The sequence below is a fragment of the Lontra canadensis genome, unplaced genomic scaffold, assembly GCF_010015895.1.
Source record: "Lontra canadensis isolate GAN:19392208 unplaced genomic scaffold, GSC_riverotter_1.0 scaffold88, whole genome shotgun sequence".
Classification (NCBI taxonomy): Eukaryota; Metazoa; Chordata; class Mammalia; order Carnivora; family Mustelidae; genus Lontra; species Lontra canadensis.
This window is the reverse complement of record NW_022631082.1, coordinates 4,707,365-4,720,248: the sequence shown is the minus strand read 5'-3', so window position 1 is coordinate 4,720,248 and position 12,884 is coordinate 4,707,365. Positions and strand designations below refer to the sequence as shown.

Sequence of the window (12,884 nt, the reverse complement as noted above, 5' to 3'; positions counted from 1 at the left end):
AGAGAAAGTTCTACCCATTTTCCAATTTGTCTAGGAATTTTTGCTGTGTGACAAATTTGGGACTATGTTGGAAAGCAGACAGATATGACATGAGTCTTGAAGTGCTTGGAGCACAAAGTTCTCATAGAGGATGAGACTTGTGTGGTGGGCAGTACCTGAGAGGCTCCCAGTGTTCCCCAACTCCTGGTTTTCTTGCTCTTGTGTATGTCCCTCTTATTGAAAGTGAAATAGACACAGTGACTTGTTTCCAACAATGAGAACATGGAAGAAATTCTGGGAAATCACTTCCGGGAATAGAGTGGGGGATGGTGGGAGGGAAGGCAGCTTTCTTCCTGCTGTCGCCTCTGTCTTGCTCTCTTTGTTGCTCAGGTTGATGGAACTCAATTGCCATGTTATAGGCTGCCCCATCAAGGGTCCATGTATCAAGGAACTGAGGAAATTCTCTGGGTAATAACCTGCAAACATGTGAATTCTACCAACAGCCCCATGAGGAAGATTATAAGTGGACTTCTGCTAGTTGAGCCTTGGGATGATTACAGCCCTGGCCAACACCTTGATTGTATTGTTATGAGAGGCTCTCTGAAGTATTTAAGTAAAGTATCAGTTACCAAAAATATGTGAAAATCAATAGTTTTCTAATACCAGTGTAATCCAATTAGAGAAAAACAGAACTGAAGTCCGATTCAAATTAGCCAAAAAAACCCCAAAACAAATGAACATAAGGGAAGGGAAGGAAATATAAAATAAGAAAAACAGAGTGGGGCAAGCCATAAGAGACTCTTAACTATAGGGAACAAACTGAGGGTTACTGGAGGGGTGGTGGGGGACGGGGTAATTGGGTGATGGGTATTAAGAAGGACACTTGTAATGAGCACTGTGTGTTAGATGCAGTTGATGAATCACTAAACTCTATCTCTGAAACTAATACTATACTATAAATTAACTAACTTGAATTTAAATAAAATCTTAAAAATAACCTGTGAATCTCCAACATATAAAATGCCAACCCAAGCAAGAACTAAAGAAATGAAAATAGCAAGTTATCCTTAGAGCAAATATTAACTGAGAAAATGGAAATGGTATCATGTTCTTTGTATAGAAGACCGAATTCTGTCCAACTTCATGATTCATACAATCGTTTTGCAGATATCAAAATCACACACCAAAGGATTCAATTGAAAAAAAGTCTGAAATGTACAAGCATTATTTCATTAGAGCAATAATGTGTTCTTTAATACTCTATTTCTAAATAATTTGTTCTTTAATATTCTCTATTTCTCTATTTAATATTCTCTATTTCTTTAATATTCTCTATAAATGGCAACCCAATATAGAGATAACTCTCTCTAGAGTAATAAGCTTTTGGATAAGAAGTGTCCTTACAGATCATCTTCCTCCCTCTCATGTGCAGTTCATAATATAAAATTGGAACCCGAAGTACACTCATTTATGTTAGCTGAAAAACAATATTTCAGACTGTTTATTATCTAGGCTTTATAAAACACATCCAAGGCAAACTAAAGATAGACCATCTTGACATAAATGTGTGAAATAACTAAATAAATTCCTTAGTTTTGATATATCATATATACTTGTAGACTTTAAACAGTGGAGTTTAAACATGGGAGTAAAGAGGGGCAAAAAAGAAAAGGAGAAAGTTGACATTTGACATATCAAGTATGTCAAATATTTGATACTTTTTAAATGATAATTTTAACAAACTTTTTTAATGAAAGATTTGAGAATGAGACTTTCATTAAAAAATATAGACAATTAATCCTTGCTTCCCAATGATGTCATAAATGTATGGTTCTGTAACAATTCTTGCTAACTATTTTTAAAACTGTATGATTGTATATAGTATTAGTGCTTATATAAATCAATTAATAAATTTCTACTAAACACCTAAAAAAGGGTGCCTGGTTGGCTCAGTGGGTTAAGCCTCTGCCTTCGGCTCAGGTCATGATCTCAGGGTCCTAGGATCAAGTCCCGCATCGGGCTCTCTGCTCAGCAGAGAGCCTGTTTCCCCCTCTCTCTCTGCCTGCCTCTCTGCTTACTTGTAATTTCTCCGTCTGTGTGTCAAATAATGTAAATAAAATCTTAAAATAAGACACCTAAAAAAAAAGAAAAAAGAAAAAAAAGTCTGAATTTTATGTTACGATTCTACAACTTGGAAGGAAGAAGCAAGGAATACAGCTGAATTTCTTCCTGAGGAGAGGAAGAACCCAGACCCTTCCCAAAACATTCACTTGTTTCCCTTTCCTCTTCTATTAACATTAGCAAGTCCTGGGGCATCTGGGTGGCTCAGTCGATTGGGTGTTTGATTCCTGGTTTTGGCTCAGGTTGTGATCTCAGGGTCATGGGATGGAGCCCCATGTCAGGCTCCATGCTCAGTGTGGAGTCTGCTTGAGATTCTCTCTCCCTCCCTCACCCCTCCCACTGCTCACTCTTTTTATCTCCCTCAATAAAGAGATAAAATCCTTAAAAACGCGCACGTGCACACACACACACACACACACACACACATACACACACACACAACCATTATCAAGTCCTCAGCAGTTGGGACAACATGGGCCAACTAGCTAATTATGTGCTTTGTGCATTGAGCCTCCCAAATCATACAATTGTAAATAATTGGCAGTTGCCTCCAGGTTTTAGTTTGAAGGTTCTAATACAGTAGCTCCATACCTGTGTCTCCTCCCTTTGTGGGCATCTGCATCAGAAGGTCTCAGCCAAGTCTGCCTTCCTGCCAGTCCTGAGGAGGGATTCAGAGCCTTCATCACGCACCAGACAGGCGATCAGTACTCCTTGGTCATGTTCCAACAGAGATGCATCCCAGCCCCGTAAGTTCTGAGGGGGACAGTGATTGGAAGAGGGACTGTCAGGAGCATTTTTTCCTCTTCAACAACACAAACATGATGATACCAGGTAGACAGATGGGAGGGCATCGGTTTCAAATTTCCAGATGAGAGCCCTGTGAAATTTGTTTTCTTGGTTCTGGTGGGGTTCTGAGAACTCTCATGAAGAGTTATGCTTCCACTCTCACTGCTTCTGGTCTGGTTGGCATCTCCCCCACCACAACCACACATGGATCTCTTTAACCTTTTCCCTAAGCTACTCCAAAATGATCATGAAGTAAGATTATGATAACTGGAAGGAGGAGGATGACATTGACCATTATCTACAACACAATGTACTTTTATTGAGGGTTTCCCAAATGTCAGGCTATGAGGTATGTGTTTTACTTAGCTTGTTTGATTTCCTCTGCATAATCTATCCCAAATTGTAAGTGCACACATTATTATCATTTTACATAAAATGAAAAGAGTGTAGCATTTTATGTAACTGTGCCAGGCCGTGGCTTAGAAAGGGTTGAATGTTTGAATCTGCCATGTTTGAATCAGGGCATCAGACTAGTCTTCTCCCCTGCCAACCCAAAATGGTTATGTCACTCCCTCTAGGGGTTTCTGGCAGACCACTGTTGGAGAGCAGTAGATAGTACTTCCTGCATCAACTATAGGAAGAATGGCTGAAATCATAGGCAGTGATCATACAGAGCTGGCACATGATTATTTAGGGAGATCTCTCTCTCTCTCTTCCCTGTTCCTGGATTTTCACGTCAACTGTTCACCTCCTCCTTCATCCTTTCTTTAAAATATTTTATTTATTTATTTGAGATAGACAGCTAGTAAGAGAAAGAGAGCAGGATCAGGGAAGCAGAGGGAGAGGGAGAAGCAGGCTCCTCACTGAATAGGGAGCCCAATGTGGGGCTCTGTCCCAGGATTCAGGATCAACTTCAGCCGGAGACAGATGCTTAACTGACTGAGCCACCCAGGCGCCCCCCTCCTCCATTCTTATAATCAGCCTTCTCAATCACAAAAGGAGACACAAAAGGTCCATTTCTACTCAGGAAACCAAGTAGGGTTAAAAATGTATCTCAAATGTGCCTGTAGTTAAAACCTCTGTACCTCTGCTTAAAACTTTCAGAAATTCTGGAAGCAAGGAAGTTCATGGGACTCAGAGTATGACAATTTAATTTTGAAACTTGTCTGCTCCACTTATTCTTAGTGTGCTATGGGGCAAGTCCCTGGTATCTCTGAGAATTAGGGCTACCATCTAAGTTGATTCCTAGTTGATACAGCTCAACTGAATAAGGATTTTTGAAAAAAGATTTTATTTATTTGACAGACATAGATCACAAGTAGGCAGAGAGGCAGGCAGGAGAGAGGGGGAAGCAGGCTCCCTGAGCTGAGCAGAGAGCCCGATGCGGCGCTCAATGCCAGGACTCTGGGCTCCATCCCAGGACCCTGGGATCATGACCTGAGCTGAAGACAGAGGCTTTAACCCATGGAGCCACCCAGGTACCCCTCAACTTAATAAGGATTAAAATGGATGCCTTCCACGCAATAAATATGTGATGAATGCATAAAGTAGAGCATATTAAAAATTTTTAAGATTTTATTTATTTGAGACAGAAAGAGAGAGAGAGTGATCGAGCACAAGCAGGGGGAGGGGCAGAGGGAGATGGAGAAGCAAACTCCCTGCTGAGCAGGGAGACCCAGGCGGGGCTGGATCTTGAGATCATGACCTGAGCCAAAGGCAGATACTTAATCAACTGAGCCACTCAGGTGCCCCCAAGGGCAAATTAAATTTTAGATATTTTATTACTAAGAATGATAAAACTAATTCTCATGTCATTAGACTTAAATATCTGGCGACCCAAAATTATGATTTCCCTACAGCTTTAGCGGGACTTTTCACCTTTGTTTATACAAGTACATCTTTAGCATATGGAGGGAAACAACTGAGTTTCATTTATTTCTGAATCCCCAGAGCCTATACTTTGGCACAGAGGAGGCATCAAAATTTAAAAAATCTCAGTTCTTGGTTCTCTGATACCCTTCAGGAGAGTTTCTCTAGGGTAAATGTGTATGGTGAGAGGTGAATAATGAAGAAACCAATGAGGAAATGAGTTCTAAGAAATAGGATGTGTCACACTGAGAAATACCCCTGAAGGCACTAGGGTGTATGACCACAAGTGTGAATAATTTATTTGTGAATTGCTTGAATATACAATAGGGACACAGTGCTGGATGCCCATTTGTTTCATTTTTCCAACCCTCTTTTCTTTTTCAGAAGGTGTCCAAGCTACATAGAACCACAAAATCTAACACGTGTCTCAGAATTCTTCCTCACAGGACTCTCAGATGATCCAGAACTGCAGCCCCTTCTCTTTGGGCTGTTCCTGTCCATGTACCTGGTCACCTTGCTTGGGAACCTGCTCATCATCCTGGCTGTCTGCTCTGACCCCCACCTCCACACCCCCATGTACTTCTTCCTGTCCAACCTGTCCTTGGCTGACATTGGTTTCACTTCTACCACAATACCCAAGATGATCGTGGACATCCAAACTCAGAACAGAGTCATCTCCTATATGGGTTGCCTGACTCAGATGTCTTTTTTGATCCTTTTTGGATGTATGGACGGTATGCTTCTGACTGCGATGGCATATGACCGGTTTGTGGCCATCTGTCACCCTCTACACTACTCAGTCATAATGAACCCCCACCTCTGTGGCTTTTTAGTTTTGTTGTCTTTTTTTGCTAGCCTTTTGGACTCCCAGTTGCACAATTTGATTGTGTTACAACTTACCTGCTTCAAGGACATGAAAATTTCTAATTTTTTCTGTGACCCTTCTCAGCTCCTGAACCTTGCCTGTTCTGACACTTTCACCATTAACATAATCATGTATTTTGTTGGTGCCATCTCTGGCTTTCTCCCTATTTCAGGGATCTTTTTCTCTTACTATAAAATTGTGTCCTCCATTCTGAGAGTCCCATCCATAGGTGGGAAGTACAAAGCCTTCTCCACCTGTGGCTCTCACCTGTCAGTTGTTTGCTTATTTTATGGAACTGCTATTGGAGTGTACCTTGGATCAGCATTGTTGCCTTCCCCCAGGAAGGATATGGTGGCCTCTGTTGTGTACACCGTAGTCACTCCCATGCTGAACCCCTTCATTTACAGCCTGAGGAATAGGGATATCAAGAGTGCCCTATGGAGGTTCCTCAGAAGAACAGGCTAATCTCAGTATGTGCACAATCCTTTTTGAAGTGTGGGTTGAAAAAAATCAGCAAAACCAAACATGTAAACCAGCAAATACTGCTTTCTTGGTCACATTATTTTTTCAGTCTTAGAGTTCCCATTCTTCTTCATGTTTCATATATGAATATTACTTTTTAAAATTTGTTTTTAATTGGGTTGCAGGAGTATTCTGGGATGCCTTGTACATCATAACAAATGCATGAGAGGTTCTTCTCAATGACCCTGGTACCCAGGTGAATTGTAGAACTCTCTCTCTCTCTCTTTTAAAAGATTTATTTGTTCATTTGAGAGGGGGAGGAGGGGCTTAGGTAGGGGGAGAGAGAGAGAACATCAAGCAGACTCCCCACTGAGCTTGGAGACTGTCACAGGGCTCTATCCCATAATCCTGAGACCATGACCTGAGCCAAAACCAAGAACTGGATGCTCAACCAACTGAGCCACCTAGGTGCCCCTACAAGTCTCTTCATGTACTTAAATTTTATATTCTTTTCTGTTGTTCCTGTATACTTTCCATACCAATCTTACATCTCTCAAAGCTGTTTATGTGGGTAATGTCTAAGGACGCTGTTTACTGGTCCTCAACCATGGATTTTGTTAAGACTCTCCGAGGAGTCTTATAAATAATGATGACTGAGTCTTATCACCAGAGATTCTGACTCAGTTGGACAGGTGTGTGTCTAGGTATGAGGATTTTAAAAAACACCCAAGATGGTTTAGATGTGAGTTCCTAAAGAGATCAAGCTCAAAAGGGTAAGTTGTGAAAAAAATTATTGTAGTTCCAGGCAATTTTTTTTTTTCAAATGTTTTCTTCAAATTATTGACCTCCAACACTGTAAACTTTTTTTTGTGCTGGTTAAGTCTCTCTGCTTCAAACTCATCTTTCTATACTTATCTTGTAATACTAAGATGAGTCTCTTGAAATCACTGCTTTATTTTCCCTCTGGCTTTCTTGTTATATATATATATATATATATATATATATATATATATATATATGTAAAAATTTGAAGATTTTGCAAATTTTTACTTAAATTCCAGTTAGTTAACATACAGTGTAATATTAGTTTCATGTGTAGAATTTAGTGATTCATCACTTACATACAACACCCCATGTTCATCACAAGTACCCTTCTTAATACCCACCACCCATTTAACCCATCCCCCTGCTCACCTCCCCTCCAGTAACCCTCAGTTCATTTTCTGTAGTTAAGAGATGTTACATATTTTCAATAATGGCCAGCAAATGTCTTTCTAGTCTAAAATTAAGTAAAGTTCACTACTCCCTTTAAACCCCTAGGCCCTTGGTATTTACTGGCTTCTTGTTTTTCACCACATTGTTTCACTTTTTGCTTTGTCCTACAGAAGCTATTTAACCAACTACCTACACTCAATTCTCTTTATTAAAATAATTAGCTTGAATCCTTTATTTATTTATTTATTTGAGAGAGAAAGAGAGAAAGAACGTGAGTGGGGGGAGGGGCAGAGGGAGAGGGAGAGAATCTTAAGCAGAATCCATGTTGAGAATGGAGCCCAAATGGGGGCTCGATACCATGATCTTGAGATCATGGCCTGAGCTGAAAACAAGAGTCAGACATTTAAACAACAGAGCCATCCAGGTGCCCCTGATATCTTTTTTCTTGACCGAGCCCTGAATGTTAAATTATAACATAAAGAGAAAGGTATGAGTTGTGTGCAGTTGGAATATTACAAAATAAGCTCATAAAATAAAGGTGGTTTTTTTTTTTTAAAGATTTGTTTTATTTATTTGACAGACAGAGATCACAAGTAGGCAGAGAGGCAGGTGGGGAGAGAGAGGTGGAGGCAGGCTCCCTGCAGAGCAGAGAGCCCGATGTGGGGCTCGATCCCAGGACCCTGGGATCATGACCTGAGCTGAAGGCAAAGGCTTAACCCACAGAGCCACCCAGGCACCCCAAAATAAAGGTGGTTTTAAAGATATATCTTTGTTAGGAGTGTACAACTGGGATCTAAGTACTAGATCTAAGTACATATTTCCAGTAGACGGGTGACTCTAATGATACCTGAGGATTACTAAGTCACAAATTTCATCATAAATAAATAGTGCTTTGTCTTCATTTAAAAAAATCCTCAGCAGCAAAGGGTTATATTGTCAACAAAGATGAGTTCTTTTCTTTCTGTAGTAATGGCTGTTTAGAACTTCACTTTGTTACCATGCTTCCTTGTCTTCTGTCATTGGTAAATCAGTCTTTGGGCTCCATTTGGTTCTTCTTATTCTTCCTCCTCCTCCTCCAACTCCTCCTCCAACTCCTCCTCCCCTTCTTCCACCTCTTCTTACTCCTTTTCCTCTTCCTCCTTTTCCTCTTTCTCTCCTCCTCCTCCTCCTTCTTCGATTTTATTTATTTATTTGAGAGAGAGAGAGAGAGCATAAGCAAGGGGTTAGACAGAGGGAGAGGGAGAAGCAGGCTCCCCACTCAGGGAGGGATCTTGACATGGGGCTTGATCCCATGACCTGAACTGAAGACAGATGCTTAACTGACTAAGGCACCCAGGCACCTCCATTTGGTTCTTCAATAAGAGTATCCATCTTTCTTTAGAAATGTCATATATAGTTTTTTGGTTGTAATCTTGGTTCTCTGAAAACCTGTTCAACAACTAGCTTAATTTACCCTGCCTTTCACTTCTGAGGTAAATCACCTACCAACTACACTGGTATGGAGCTTCGATATTGAAGAAAGGCATGAAATTGACAGATGATGAAGCCAAACATTTAGGGGAAGTTACCATCCAATAAAAATTACTACATTTCCATATTTGCATATCCGTTTATGCAAACCTAAGTGATAGCCAAAGAACCTTGTTAAGTGGGAAAGTAATGTCATTTAATGTCAAATGGTAGACTCTATCCAGAGAGAGCACTTTGGTTTTTGTTTTGTTTGTTTCCAGATTTGTATTTGGGTGAGTGCCTAGGAAAGGACTGGAAGATTCACACAGCCCCCTGGATGTGGTGTCACAATTCTTGATTAGAGTAGGAAACAGATTCCTCAAGAAATTAAAAATAGAGCTTCCCTATGACCCTGAAATTGCACTACTGGGTATTTACCCCAAAGATACAGATGTAGTGAAAAGAAGGGCCATCTGTACCCCAATGTTCATAGCAGCAATGGCCACAGTTGCCAAATTGTGGAAAGAACCAAGATGCCCTTCAACGGATGAATGGATAAGGAAGATGTGGTCCATATACACTATGCAGTATTATGCCTCCATCAGAAAGGATGAATACCCAACACTTGTAGCAACATGGACGGGACTGGAAGAGATTATGCTGAGTGAAATAAGTCAAGCAGAGAGAGTCAATTATCATATGGTTTCACTTATTTGTGGAGCATAACAAATAGCATGGAGGACAAGGGGAGATGGAGAGGAGAAGGGAGTTGAGGGAAATTGGAAGGGGAGGCGAATCATGAGAGACTATGGACTCTGAAAAACAATCTGAGGGGTTTGAAGGGGCGGGGGGGTGGGAGGTTGGGGGAACCAGGTGGTGGATATTAGGGAGGGCTCCTCTTGCATGGACCACTGGGTGTGGTGCAAAAATGATGAATACTGTTACGCTGAAAAGAAATTAAAAAAAGATAGGAAACAGAGATAGTAGAAAAAAAATGCGAGATAGGAAAATACTCCACTGCCCAAATATGGGCTCAAAAATTTGAAAACTTTAGCAACTCAAAGTTCGTTTCTGAGCCTCCGAATTCTCAGCAGCAAATTAGGTGCAATAGAGCTTATCTTCCAAAGCCATGCAGTAATTGTAAATAATTGTGCCATGGTTCAATCAGATGGTAGTTTCCCATCAAATGGAAAATCTTATTATAACATTAAGGAAGTTAATTTAAATAAGCATCCCAGTAATTTATAAGTAACCTGATGTGTGGCTTTGAGTATGATACATAACATTTTTCTATTTAAATTTCTCATCTATAGAGTTATGACAACAAGAGCACTTAAATGAAAGGCTGGTTGAGAAGATATATTAAATGAGCTGAACATAACATAATTTAGCATGTAGTAGTAGATCAATAAGGGCAAACTGTCATAATCAATATATTAACAGGCCAGTGTATGGTTTGAACATATAGGCTTTGTAGGCCAAAATCTGATTTGCAAAATCAGCTCTTCTAACTTATTGCCTGAGTGTTCTGGGATATATTTTTAATAATTTTTTGGCCTCTAACCTTCATTTTAAATGATATTTAGCTGGAAGCATTCTAAGATTAAAAAGACAATGTGCAGGGGCGCCTGGGTGGCTCAGTGGGTTAAAGCCTCTGCCTTTGGCTCAGGTCATGTTCTCAGGGTCCTGGGATTGAGCCCCTCAGTGGGGAGCCTGCTTCCTCCTCTCTCTCTGCCTGCCTCTCTACCTACTTGTGATCTCTCTCTCTGTCAAATAGGTAAATAAAATCTTAAAATAAAAGACAATGTGCACATGGTAAGAACCAAGTAAATATAGATACCATCATCATCATCATCTACCCTGTGGTTGATATATTTATATTTCAACTTTATTGAAAATATTTGATAGGCAACATTGTGTAAGCTTAAGATGTACAATGTGTCAATTTGGTACCCTAATATATTGCAAGGTGATTACTACCATAGAGTTAGCTAACACTTCCATTATACCACATAATTACCATTTCATTTTTGTGGCGAGAACATTAAAGATCTACTTTCTTTCTTTCACTTTTTTAAAGATTTTATTTATTTATTTGACAGACAGAGATCACAAGTAGGCAGAGAGGAAGGCAGAGAGAGAGGGAGGAAGCAGGCTCCCTGCCGAGCAGAGACCCTGATGCAGGGCTCGATCCCAGGACCCCGGGATCATGACCTGAGCCAAAGGCAGAGGCTTTAACCCACTAAGCCACCCATGTGCCCCAAAGATCTACTTTCTTAGCAACTTTTAAATATATAACACAGTATTGTTAACTACAATTATCATGCTGTACATTAGATCCCCAGAACTTATCTATCTTATATCTGGAAGTTTGTACCCTTTAACCAACATATTTCTACTCCCCTCCCCCTGCCAAGGGAACCACTTTTTAACTTTTTGTTTCTATGAGTTTGGCTGCTTCAGATTCCACATATAAGAGCTATCATGCAATATTTGTCTTTCTCTGACTTATTTCACTTAGCACCATGCCTTTAACATCCATCTCTGTTGCAAATGGCAGGATTTGCTTCTTTGTTATAGCTGAATAATATTCCATTGTGTGTGTAGGTATATATGTCAAGGGAACATCATTTGCATACAACTTATTTTGCCAACCAGAAAAAACCCCACAGGCCCAAATCACATTTATCTAAACATTAGGATTTGTGAACACAAAGTAATATAAAGAAAATACATTCTGGGGAAAATGAATTCTTCTCGATTTACAGAAATCATAAACCACTAGGGACATTTTTTGAATTTCAGCATAGAATGGCTATAATTTGGTGTAATGTCAAGGGAGGGACCTTGGTGGTAGAAGAGACATTGCATATGCTTCTTCCGACTACATGTCCTAAATCAACATCGTGGGATCTGCAGAAATGCCAAATCAGAGGCAATTTCTGCCTACATGTCAGATCTTCTGTAGGGGAATTTTGTTGAGAGCCTTTTAGTATGATGCATTGTAGACCATGTTGGGAAGCAGAGAGACACCTCCAGAGTCTTGTGGTATTTCGAGATCAATGTCCTGATAAAGGGCGAGGGCGGCATGGTGGGCAGATTTTAATGCTCCCAATGACTTCCACCTCCTATATTTATGCCATTGTGGAGACTCATCCCCTTAAGTGTATCCTGGGCTAGTCACTTGCTTCCAACTAACACAGCATGGCAAAACTGATGGGATGTCACTTCTGAGATTAGGGTACAAAAAGACTCTGGCTTTTATCTTCCTGTGTATTGTTTCTCTGTTACCTATCTACTTATTCTGATGGAAGCCAACTGTGATGTGAGAGCTTCCCATGAAAGACCCATATAGCTGAGAATTAAAGAATGACTCTGGCCAACAGCCCTAAAGGGGCTCCATCCTTCCAACAGCTATGTGAGTGGGCCTGGAAACAGGTCTTCTCTCAGTCAAACTTTGAGAGGACTGTAGTTCTGGCTGACATGTTGATTGCAATCTTGTTAGATACTCTTATTTATTTAAGAGAAGTAGCAACTGTATAGTCAAATAATCTTCAACAAAGCAGGAAAAATATACAGGGAAAAAAGACAGTCTCGTCAATAAATCGTGCTGGGAAAATTGGGCAGCTATGTATAGAAGAATGAAACTCGACCATTCTCTTGCTCTTACACCATACACAAAGATAAACTCAAATGGGATAAAAGATCTTAATGTGAGGCAGGAATCCATCAAGGTCCTAGAGGAGAACATAGGCAATAACCTCTTCAACACTGGCCACAGCAACTTCTTTCAAGACATGTCTCCGAAGGCAAAGGTAACAAAAGCAAAAATGAGCTTTTGGGACTTCATCAAGATCAAAAGCTTCTGCACAGCAAAGGAAACAGTCAACAAAACAAAGAGGCAACCCACAGAATGGGAGAAGATATTCGCAAATGACACTACAGACAAAGGGCTGATATCCAAGATCTATAAAGAACTCCTCAAACTCAACACTCAAAAAACTGATAATCATGTCAAAACATGGGCAGAAGACATGAACAGACACTTCTCCAAAGAAGACATACAAATGGCTAATAGACACATGAAAAAATGTTCACCATCATTAGCCATCAGGGAGATTCAAATCAAAATCACATT

The 12,884-nt window shown here is 40.2% G+C and overlaps 1 protein-coding gene across 1 annotated transcript; it reads left to right on the top strand.

Moving 5' to 3' along the window:
* Nucleotides 1–5,239: 5,239 nt before the first annotated feature.
* LOC116883049 (putative gustatory receptor clone PTE01) lies at nt 5,240–6,114 on the top strand. The gene has a single exon (XM_032883918.1). It carries the CDS (start codon nt 5,255–5,257, stop codon nt 6,083–6,085), a length of 831 nt encoding a protein of 276 aa, XP_032739809.1. The 5' UTR covers nt 5,240–5,254; the 3' UTR covers nt 6,086–6,114.
* Nucleotides 6,115–12,884: the final 6,770 nt, after the last annotated feature.